Here is an 11544-nt window from a genome sequence, read left to right on the forward strand (position 1 = left end):
GGATCATGTCGGTGAACGGAAAGAAAGTCCTGCACATGGATCGGAACTCTTACTACGGAGGGGAAAGCGCATCCATTACACCCCTGGAGGATGTAAGTACGGAGGCTGACACCCTCCTATTGTGTCCCGTAAGGGGGCTTTTATCTCCTCTCATCCTAGGGGTGGATTCAAAGTAGTTGCTCTCGAGGGTTTCCTTTGAGTAAGAATGTTTTATGGCACTTACACGCCAGATAATAGTGGGGGAGAAAGCAGCGTGTGTGTTTTACACTTGGGTAGACGGCGCTTGTTTTCTGGAGTTCCCAGCTGAGACTGAAGCACGCAGCACTCGAGCGAGCGTTTGGAGGTGTCACGTCCAACAGCTCCCTGCTCAAAACTCTTCAGCTAAATTGTTACTGCTGCCAATGTGGGCCTGAAAAAAAAAATGGGCCTGAAAAAAAAATGCTACGTGGCTTTGATGTTACGCCTGGTCCTCGCTTCGTGAGCACTTCTAGCTAGATAGGCGCCGTCTCGTTTGGTTACTGCTTTGGATATCAGGAAATCACTGCTCTCCTTGCTGCTTAACCGGGTTAAATATTTATATTGAGGCCTATGGTTTAAGTGTATGGAGGCGCCTGCCCTCCCCTGCAGTTGGCATTTTGATCAGATTACCCTTAGCTATGTTTAACAGTATTTCGGTTCAGAATACATTCCCAAGCTTTAAGCCTTGGAGGAAGAAAGACCGGGTGAACGGGCTAACGCTGCTCAATTTCTACTGGAAGATTTCAGTGGATGTGCGTTGTGCATCGCATCAAAAAATCAAATTGGAGCTAAAGCGATGGCCAAAAGCTTTCTGTGAAAGGCTGTTCAGCTGGGGAGATGTGGGGGTGGAAAGTGTGCACATGTGTGGGAGAAATTTATACCCATAGATATTTTCTCTACTATAACGAGGTTTGTATTCTCTCCGAAGCTCTACAAAAGGTTTAATCTACCAGGAACTCCACCGGAATCTATGGGGCGAGGAAGAGACTGGAACGTGGACCTAATTCCCAAATTCCTTATGGCTAACGGTAAGCGATGCTGAGCTCCCAAATGTGCCTCGTAAGCTTAGCCTGGGTTAGCGTTCGGTACCGTAGTCGAACAAACAGCCCTTCAGCCATCTCTTGGTGAAATTGTTGGAGCATTCGTCAGAGCTGCAGCCAGCTCACTCGAGCTGATGCCAGAAGCACCGGCAGCTTCTGCTCCGCGACTCGTTTTTGGCTGTGGACCTTCCAGACTCAGGAGGTGGCTCTAGCTTGGAGCGTGCAGCGAAAGCACGTCTGGAAGGCTTGGCCGTCCTGTTTTCCAGCACCCTCTCTTCAAGCGTTTGCGTTTCTAGCCAGAGTTGGCGGCACAGATTCGTTGTTATTCTTTCCACGGCTTGGGACGAAACGGTTGATTGCATCGTGGCTGTTAATCCCCTTTGTTCCTGTTTTGTGGCTTGTGTTGCTTGTCATCCCTTACTGATGCTGCAGTTCTCATCCTTTAAGCTGCGTGATCCAGTACTGGGACAGGTCTTCTAGACCAAACCCGCTCTCGGTGAAGTGGTTATCGATGCGGGCAAGTTCAAGGGCAACTCCCTTTGCCAGATACCGAATCTCTTGTCCCTGAAGCACGAGGGGCTGGATTTACTGTGCAGTGCTGGTCTTATTCAAGGTTTGTGCCTTGAAAGACTTTACAGATTCCAGCCAAGGTTTGGTTACCCTGGTCTCCGCTCACTTTGAGCTTGCACAGGCGTTGTGGCGCTTTCCTAAGGGACAGCAGCCCTCTGGGGATGTGACGTGGGTGGGGACAGGTAAGTGGGCGTGTGGTGACGCTCGGTGCTTGCAAGCCAGGGGCTAAGGTGGTGGTAAATTGGTCGGACAACGGGTGTGTGGGCTAGTGAGGGACTAGTAAGGAGGAGGAGCTGCTGTGGTTCAAAGACACGACCTTGTTGGTTGTGTGGAGCGCGCACGGACTGCAAGGAGCAAAGAGCAGCAGTGCTGCAGCGTGGATTTTACTCCAAGGACTGGTGGAAGCTGCAGGAGTGAGGAGGAAGCGGTTAGCTGCCTGTAAGAGAGCCTTAAAACGGCCCAGGAATTGCTCTAGAGAGTACCTGCCACACCCTGCCCTGTCTGTTACACAGGGGTGTAAGGGCTGGACGGGGCACCGCTGTTGAAGGGTTCACTGCGGAGCCATCTGCCCCGTGAGCAGCGCTGCGTTTGGGCTGCAGACCAGCTCGTTGACTCGTGCCAAACTTCTTTTCCAGGTCAGTTGGTAAAGATGCTGCTCTACACAGAAGTCACTCGCTACTTAGACTTCAAGGTGATCGAGGGGAGCTTCGTCTACAAGGGAGGGAAGATCTACAAAGTCCCTTCCACCGAGGCAGAAGCCTTGGCATCCAGTGAGTAGCTGCACCTCTTTTATTTTCATTTTATTTATTTATTTATCCATCCTCCTGAGGCTGCCATCTCTAAACAAAAGCAAGACAGGTCTCTGCCACCCACATCTCCGGATGTTCTGTGCTCACGTAGGAAAGAAATCTCACGTGGTGCTGTGTGTAGACTCTGTCTCAGTGATAAGCTGTGCTTAGCGTAAGATTTTTCAGCATCTCGCTTGACTTTGAACACCACTTGCAGTGTGAGACTCGGGCTTCCTCGGCCTTGAGTTACTGTTTTCTTGGAGCTTTCCCACAGAGTGGGTCAAACTGCCTGTTCCGTGGTTCATCTGGTGAGAATTTGGCAGGATTCTTCATCTTCAAGAAATTACATGTGGGGCTTACGCTCCCAGCTCTGCCATAAATAGTTCATGTCGAGTCCTTGTCGGATGGAATCGCGTGTGTGGAATCCGTTGTTGCGTTCATCAGGCAAATTGGAATGACTAATCGCAACACCTGGCTCAGATCTTAAGTGCTGTCTGCTTAAATGTCACTCTTGAGATGAAACTCCCGATCGTAATAGAATCATAGAATGATTTAGGTTGGAAAGGACCTCAGAGATCATCTAGTTCCAACCTAGTTCCAACCCCTCTGCGTGGCAGGGACATCCCCCAGGTGATCACGTAATGTAGTGAAACACACGAGGAGCTAGCAGAGGGCAACCCAGCAGCTCCAGGTTTTGGAAAAAATCTTGGGGTAAAGTGACTCCTGCAGATAAGGCTCCGAGTACGTGGCTTATCTGTGCGTTGGAACGATCCTTGTGGCAGATACTCCCAGTTCCTTCAGTCTGGCCACGTTGCCGACTCAGAAGTGGTCTCTTAGGATACTCTTACTGGCAGAAACAGGAGGTGCCTTTGGTGCTGTCTCTTCCTTCATATTTCAGCAAGTCCATTATCGCTTCTCTGATTTGTAGAAAATTAAAATGCATATACAGGGCCTTGTCCAAGCTCGTGTTTGAAGTTTTGACACTCGCAGCGCTCGCTAGTTCCTTGGCCAGGCTGCAGGAGAGCCCTGCGGTGCTTGCTGTGGTGGCCAGTCCAGTAGATGCCAAGCACGGGGAAAGTTCACGTTGGGTTGTACACTGGGCCGCGTGGAAACTGCTCTCCGGGCTTTCCCCCAGCTGAGTAGCGCACAAGTCTGGCCTCCAGCCCTGCCTTAAGAGTTGGCTGTACCACCTCTTGAGGTCCTGGACCCCAGAGCAGCTGCCTGTCCGTGCTGGCCTGGCAGATGTTGGTGTCTCTTGCTTTGAACAGAGACCTGTGGCTCACCGTCGGGGCCAAACTCCCCAGTATCGAGTGACATTTGAAACTCTGGGCAGTTCTTACCTGCTTCTGCTACTCTGCGGCAATGGGAAAGCCATTTGGTAGCTGCACTAGTTAGAATCGTAGAACAGTTTTGGTTGGAAGAGACCTTCAAGATCATCAAGTCCAGCCTTTTCCCAGCCCTGTCAACACCACTAACCCACGTCCTTCAACACCCACCCTTCTCTGAAACCCCTGCAGGGATGTGACTCAGCCCCTCCCTGGGCAGGCTGTGCCAGGGCCTGACAACCCTCTCAGTAAAGAAATTCTCCCCAATATCCAACCTGAACCTCCCCTGGTGCAACTTGAGGCCATTTCCCCTCGTCCTAGCACTTGTCCCTAGGGAGAACAGACCAACCCCTGCCTTGCTACAACCTCCTTTCAAGTAGTTGTAGAGAGTGAGAAGGTCTCCCCTCAGTCTCTTCTCCAGGCTGAACAGCCCCAGCTCCCTCAGCTGTTCCTCACAGGACACATGTTCCAAATCCTTTCCCAGCTTGGCAGCACAACTCTGTGTGACCCTCCTCTGTACCCTTTCCAGCACCTCAATGTCCCTCTTGTAGTGAGGAGCCCAAAACTGGACATAGTACTTGAGGTGAGGCCTCACCAAAGCTGAGTAGAGGGGAGTGATCACATCCCTGCTCCTGCTGGCCACGCTGTTCCTGACACAGGCCAGGACGCCGGTGGCCTTCTTGGCCACCTAAAATTCTGACGAAACACCTTGTTTTTAGGCTTAATGGGCTTGTTTGAGAAACGCCGGTTCAGGAAATTCCTCGTGTACGTGGCCAACTTCGATGAGAACGACCCCCGAACTTTCGAAGGCGTTGATCCCAAGAAGACCACCATGCGCGACGTCTATAAGAAGTTTGACCTGGGGCAAGACGTTATAGACTTCACGGGCCACGCCCTGGCGCTCTACAGGACTGACGAGTAAGTTCTTCCCCCAAATCAGCTGAGAGGCTCGGGCTTTGTGCGTTTTGTCCCCGAGCACTACGTGAATCTTAAAATATCGAGTCGTCTGCTGATGGGATATTTAAACTTTGTGGGTTCCTGGGGTGTGAACGAAGCATCTCCTTCCTGTATAAAGCCCCTCGTGAGCACTGAGTGCATCTAAAAGCAAAATACTTGCCAGGAGCACCTGGAGGGTGGGGAAGGAAACTTCACGGGAAGTAAATGTTTTCCGCTCTGGAGCGTATTCTGCTCTAAGTGCGGGTTTGTGAAACGTTGCAAATCTCTCCAGCTATCTAGATCAACCATGCCAAGAAACAATCAACAGGATTAAGCTCTACAGCGAGTCGCTGGCTAGATACGGTAAAAGCCCGTACCTCTATCCCCTCTATGGCCTTGGAGAGCTGCCCCAGGGATTCGCAAGGTGAGAACTTGGGGGGTTTTGTTTTGGTTTTTCCCTGCTGGTGGTACCTGGTGGGTGATCAGATGTGTGGAGTCGGTGGTCAGGCTTCCCGAACGTGATGCCCTGCGGTCATTAACGTTTCTCTCGCTGTCTTCATCAAGAAGCAATTCCCCTGTGTGAGATTGCTTCCTTCTGAGCCTGTTTACCCCAATTCCTGTGAGTGGTGGTAGCTCTGGGTTTGCTCACGGGATAGTGTTTGCAGCACCTTTTCTATCGGAGAAGCTGGATTTGCCTGCCTGGTGTAGCCCGCAGCACTTAACGCTGTAGGATTGTCTGGATTGCACCAAGCAGGTTCTGGATGAAATCGCTTCTGTAACTTGCCCCAAACACCAGCTGATGCCTTGCAGAAAGAGCAGCAGCAGCAGCTGCTGCTTGGACATTTTAAGCAGCGTATTTTGAAGAGGTTTACGTCCAACATGGGGTTTGTCCAAGTGGAACAGAAACGAGGGGCTGGAAGGGCTGTTAAAAACAAGACGGTGCCCGTGGAACGTGCTGAAGTGGCTTTGTCTTGCAGGCTAAGTGCTATATACGGAGGTACCTACATGCTGAACAAACCCATTGAAGAGATTGTGATAGAAAACGGCAAAGTGGTTGGTGTGAAGTCTGAAGGGGAGGTACGGTGCATCCCGGTTCTTGCCTTACTACCTGCCCCGCGTCTTCCCTCTCAAAACGGAGGCTGGCGGCGGTCGGTCTGAAAAAATTCTGTGGTAGAAAACCCCTTCTCAAAGCCCAAGGACCGCAGCCGCTTGGCTGGTGTTGCTGTTTTGGTCTGGGCTGCCTCGCTTAAGAGATGTTGAGGAGTCCTGCCTAAACTGGGAAGGAGCTGTCGCTCGGGTCTAACCTGGGTATGAAACCAGCTCTGCCCTTGACGTGGCCCGGACAGAGCTGCCACGTGGCCTTTCCGCAACTTCTTCTCAACCTCGCAACATAAAACCAGCGGCAGCGCCACGAGGTGCTTGAAAGTTCTAAAAGTGCTCTCAGTTGGGGCAGCGGTTACTGTGCAGGACAGTTGGGCACTCGCTGATGGGGTAACGTGTCCTTTCGGGGAGGGGGTGACACGTCCCCGGCGAGCAGCCGAGGCGATAACCCACGCTACAGACTGATGTGCCCAAGTGCAGGCGACCTGGAGGCTTCAAATGGGTCAAATATTAAACTAGTCCTGTTAAAACGAGACTGGTCAAGTTTTACCTGTTTAGTTTCAGCCAGGACTGCAGCAAGTTACAGTCCTGGACTGGAAGGACTGGACTCGTAGCGATCGGAGCTTAACTGTGCACTCAATGACACGGGGAAGATGCGACTGATTGTGCAGCTCTGTGTAATTTGGGTTTTTTTGAGTAATGCGCTTAAATTCAGATCTCCCAAGTTGAAGCGTGTTGCTGGCAGTGAAAATAAGAACCTGACGCAGCATCAGCTGCCTCAAGTCGCTCTTGTATCCCCCAAATCGGCCTCTGGCTGCGTACGCGCTCGGTCGCCGACGTCCGTGTGTCCCTTTCTGCAGGTCGCTCGCTGCAAACAGCTCATCTGCGACCCCAGCTACGTGTCGGACCGTGTCACGAAGGTGGGCCAAGTGATCCGGGTAATCTGCATCTTGAGCCACCCCATCAAGAACACGAACGATGCCAACTCGTGCCAGATCATCATTCCACAGAACCAGGTCAACCGGAAATCAGGTGCGTGTGGAGAGCAGGGAGGGGGCTGCTGGGGCGTGTGTGGGGCTCGGCTGGAGGCGGGGTGGTCGTTACGACGTTATGTCCTCGTCCAGAAATATTTTAGGTCTGGGCGAGGCTGAGCTTTATTTTAGCGCGGTGGTGGGGGAGGCGGGAGAAGCTGAGGTGCCTGTGGTCAGAAATTTGCGTGAGGAACCCACCGAAGGAAGTGCCCCGGCCTGGGAGAAGCGGGTGAGGAGCCACAGGGGGGTGAGGGCTGCGTGCAGGAAGGGAAACTTGACCCTGGCTGCCTGCTGGCGTCCCCGCTGGCTTTTGGTAGACTGAATTCTGGAGATCTCGCAGGGCTGCTTGTGTCCAGGCCCATCAGAGGCCGCGAGCGCTGCGGGGCGAGGATGGAACTCGTTTTAGCATAGAATCACAGAATCACAGAATGTTCGGGGTTGGAAGGGACCTCTGAAGATCATCTAGTCCAACCTTCATCCCAGCACACCCAACCACTACACCACAGCCTCAAGTGCTAGATGTGCTTTTTTTTTAAACACCTCCAGGGTTGGTGACTCCACCACCTCCCTGGGCAGCCTGTTCCAGTGCCTCACCACTCGTTCAGTAAAGAACTTCCTCCGAATATCCAATCGAAACTTACCCTGACGCAACTTGAGGCCATTTCCCCTTGTCCTGTCGTTAGTAATTAGAGAGAAGAGACCAGCACCAGCCTCACTACAGCCTCCTTTTAGGTAGTTGTGGAGGGCAATAAGGTCTCCTCTCAGCCTCCTCTTCTCCAGACTAAACAAACCCAGTTCCCTCAGCCGCTCTTCATAGGGCAGGTTTTCCAGCATGGTCTTAAACGAGATGATTTGGTCCGAAGCGTCAGGGGAGCAGGGAGAGGAGCGCGAGCGTGCGAGCTAGAGGAGGCTTTGGGGATGAGACGAGGCCCGACACGGGCTCCTGGCGCCTGCTGACGCGCCGCGGTGCTTCCCCAGATATCTACGTGTGCATGATCTCCTCGGCGCACAACGTGGCGGCGCAGGGGAAGTACATCGCCATCGCCAGCACTACTGTGGAAACCGCGGACCCAGAGAAGGAAATCAAGCCGGCCTTGGACCTCTTGGAGCCCATCGAGCAGAAGTAAGTCCTCGCCGAGCAACCTCTCCCCTTGCTCGCCTCCCTGCTGCACGCGCTCGAGCCCGGGGTGTGGAGGCAGAGGTGACGGCCGTTTGGCTGCGCAGAGGTGTCCAAACTCCACATTTCCTCTGTGCCTCGGCCGCTGACGCAGCGGGCAGAGCGACACCCTCAGATCCAGCCGTTCTCGTGCCGATACCGACGCTCTAAAACCGTTCTGAAACTCCTCTTTGCCTCCTTCCAGGTTCGTTAGCATCAGCGACCTGTTTGCACCGACCGACTTGGGAACCGAAAGCCAGGTGAGTGAGCGCCAAGCTCGTGTCTCGGGGCGGGCAAGGAGAGAGGCTCGACACTCACTGGCCACCTTTTTTTTTATTATTTTTATTTTTTCCCCTCCAGATCTTCATTTCTCGCACCTACGACGCCACCACTCACTTCGAGACGACGTGCGATGACATCAAAGATATTTATAAGAGGATGATGGGCTCAGAGTTTGACTTCGAAGAGATGAAACGCAAGAAAAACGATATCTACGGGGAGGAGGAGCAGCAGTAATGAGAATCTCTAATTAGGAGAAGTTTAAAAATCGGCTAATATGAATATATAAGGAACTTAATGAACACTGTACGAAATTCAATATTGTAAGGCCTGCTTTTGTAATCCCATCTCTGAGAGATTGAAGAGTACTGCACTGGTAATGTTCCCCTTTTGGATATCATGTGTTAATTATTTCATTCGAGTAGGGCTGCTGTCCAGAATCTGGCAGATTCCTGACTGATTTAACGACTAACCTCGTAAACCGAAAGGCAGACTGAACCTTTTTCTTTTTTTTTTTTTTTGGTTTTTGTTTGTTTGGGCAGACGTAGACGTTGGTGCAGATTTGAAATAACTCATTTGACAGCTGTGTCTTACCTCGTCTTTTTTTTTTTTAAACCATTCGTAAAACATCCTTCACAATTATGTGCTTCTGGTGAGCTAGTAGACGTGACGGTTGTCACTCAAAAAACCCCCCGATTTATCAAGGCAAATAGCAAACTGAGCACTCCATTATTGTGGACAGCATCCCTAGAGCCTCTCCCATCGATCTAACTCTGTGGCAAGTTGTATTATGGACAAAGCCCACATCTATTGTAGCAGCAAATGTCGGCTTTAGTTCTGGGCACAGAACTTAACCTCCACTTAAGCTTCTCAAACTGTTTACATCGGTTGGGACACAGCTGTGCCTAAGGCTCCTTTGTGTTTTAATCTTAATAAAATTGAGAGAACAAATTACAGAGCAGGCAAGATGTGGAAGTATTATTCTGTACCCTGGTGGCTTCTCGGACGGACCAAACGGCGCCGCGGTATCGGTTTGACAGAGCCTGTCCTCCTCGCGTCTCCCGAAGGCTCCAAATGATTTCTGTACTGCCAAGTAAAGCCAAATTCTGGAAACCAGTCCTGGGCTCTGGTCTGATTCACTTCAGCTCCTTTTCCGAGATCCCTTGGATCTCCGCCCGCCAGGGTCGGAAACACGAGTGCCGCAGAGCGTTTCCTACCGGAAAAACGGGCTCGGGATTCCTTGGTTGGGCTTCCCCAGCCCCTCTGCTCCAGCTGCTCTCAGGGCTGCTCTGTGCCAGGGGAGAAGATGCCGCAGCCTGGGACCTCCGACTGGGGGCAAGCGCAAGCCCCCGCGCCTGCTGCGGCCACCCTTAGTGCCCTCATGCAGAAATCACACTTGGAGCGGTCCTGAATCCTTCTTGCTCTTAGGCCTCCTCTACCTTGAGACCTCACCTGCCCTGGTGATTCCCCCCCTCCCCAGCTCAGCTCTTGGTGCCTGAAGCAATCCTGCTGCTGGGCGGCAGGCGGAACCGTGAGGGGCAGGGCTTGTGTTTTTACACCACGATGCCAAGTGCTAGGAAAAAAAAAATATAAATTAATAAATAAGAAAATGCCTCCGAACAGCTTTTGTCCTGCTCTCTGTGCGGGTCGCTGGGAAAGGGTTCATCACAGAATCATGATGGTTGGAAAGAACCTCCAGGGTCATCAAGTCCAACCTTTTTCCCAGCATTTCTCCAACCACTCCACCATATCCTCAAGCGCCACGTCTATTCGTTCTTTAAAAATCCTTCCCCCTTCTAGACATTGTGGGGCTGGTGCTGAAGAGGAAGTGGGTCTGTGAACCTGTCTCGGTGACAAAGCTGTGCTGCCCTTTTCCTCCCTCCCTGCAGTCGGGGGCTTTCAGCACTTCCCCTCCCCGGGGGCTGGTTGCAGGAACCACCTTTGTGGTTTGAAGCCACCGGGGCTGCCGGGAGCCTGGGGCCTGCGTTGCCGGATCGAGGTGGCCGGGGAAGTTCTCTCTTGCCTCTCACTTCTCTTTGAGCTGCTGCGGTGCTCGATGTCGAGGAGTTGGGCTTTTCCAAAGGGAAGATGGACCCAATGCCTGTGGAAAAACTCAACTTCCCTTAAATGCTTCCGTTACCCTTCTCTGCTGTTATTCGCAGGTTATTCCTTTGGTGCTTGTACTTGGGCACAAGTCTCCAACATCCAACTGCTCTTAGAGCCAAGAGGTCTCGCTCCCTCTTTGTTGCACGGCTTCGGGCTGGGCGTTGTGGAGGACAAAGCTGGTTTCTCACCTAGGTGGGAGCTGGGAAAGCCGCCGTCCTCTCCTCCTGCTGCTCAGAGGAGCCCCTCTCCAGCCAGCAGCATCGCGTGAAACTTAAGTTTTTAGGTTTTATTAATCAAACACTGCACAAAGTCATCCTGTACATAACGTTCTTGCATCCTTTTATTAAAAAAAGAATAAGAAGAGGACAACCCTGTCCTCCACAACAACAGGTACAGTATCTCACAAAGGTCTTTGACGTGGCATTTTCTTCTGGGGGTTACCATAAATAAAAGCTTTTTTTATTTTTGTTTCTGTTGTTCCTGGATCCTGCCGTCTGGCTTATTTACAAATGCCACGTGCTGGAATTGCGCTCGAGTCCCACTAGTGAAATGGTACCAAGAAGCAAAAAAAGGAGCGAGTTGAAATGTAGTGTCGAGCGGGCGGCCCTGGGCTCGGCCCCACCCTTGTAAAATGTGCACCCACCCCGGGGCTAACGCAGGTGCCCTGTGCCCAGCACCAGCCCTGTGGAAAATGCATTTATTGGTGTGAACTCGGATCACTCCTACCCTTCAAGTAAAAGGCTTTTTAAAATTTTTTTTTAAGCAAAAAAAGGAGCGAGTTGAAATGTAGTGTCGAGCGGGCGGCCCTGGGCTCGGCCCCACCCTTGTAAAATGTGCACCCACCCCGGGGCTAACGCAGGTGCCCTGTGCCCAGCACCAGCCCTGTGGAAAATGCATTTATTGGTGTGAACTCGGATCACTCCTACCCTTCAAGTAAAAGGCTTTTTAAAATTTTTTTTTAATTTAATTTTCCTATTTCTTCCACTGCACTAACTGCTTGAAAACATTCCAATAATTTAAAACGGCGTCACGTTAAAATAACCTCTGTCCTATACCCGACTCGGTAAGTGGGAGTAACTCCCTGGGAGGGTTTGCGTTAGCCAGCTTTAAATAATTTCCTATGTACAGAACCAGAGCCAACCTTCCCCCCCCTCACAGCTCCTGTGTCCAGCCTCCCAAACCCCCCGGGGATGT

At 51.8% G+C, this 11544-nt stretch overlaps 1 protein-coding gene across 1 annotated transcript; it reads left to right on the forward strand.

Annotated features, from left to right (window-relative positions):
* Positions 1-5: 5 nt before the first annotated feature.
* Positions 6-9357, forward strand: LOC104271504 (rab GDP dissociation inhibitor beta). Its single transcript, XM_009866187.1, has 10 exons — positions 6-92; positions 947-1046; positions 2264-2398; positions 4461-4659; positions 4970-5101; positions 5655-5754; positions 6639-6810; positions 7788-7932; positions 8171-8225; positions 8326-9357. The coding sequence occupies exons 1-10, from the start codon at positions 6-8 to the stop codon at positions 8479-8481; spliced, it is 1281 nt and encodes a 426-aa protein (XP_009864489.1). The 3' UTR covers positions 8482-9357.
* The last annotated feature ends 2187 nt before the right edge of the window (positions 9358-11544 follow it).

Source organism: Apaloderma vittatum, unplaced genomic scaffold (assembly GCF_000703405.1).
Source record: "Apaloderma vittatum isolate BGI_N311 unplaced genomic scaffold, ASM70340v1 scaffold6713, whole genome shotgun sequence".
Taxonomy (NCBI): domain Eukaryota; kingdom Metazoa; phylum Chordata; class Aves; order Trogoniformes; family Trogonidae; genus Apaloderma; species Apaloderma vittatum.

Excerpts from the sequence above, each read along its gene's own strand:
- LOC104271504 (XM_009866187.1), top strand. The coding sequence starts at position 6 with ATGTCGGTGAACGGAAAGAAAGTCCTGCACATGGATCGGAACTCTTAC. Across the intron at positions 93-946 it reads CCATTACACCCCTGGAGGAT|CTCTACAAAAGGTTTAATCT; the intron begins GTAAGTACGGAG and ends TTCTCTCCGAAG. Across the intron at positions 2,399-4,460 it reads GGCAGAAGCCTTGGCATCCA|GCTTAATGGGCTTGTTTGAG; the intron begins GTGAGTAGCTGC and ends CCTTGTTTTTAG.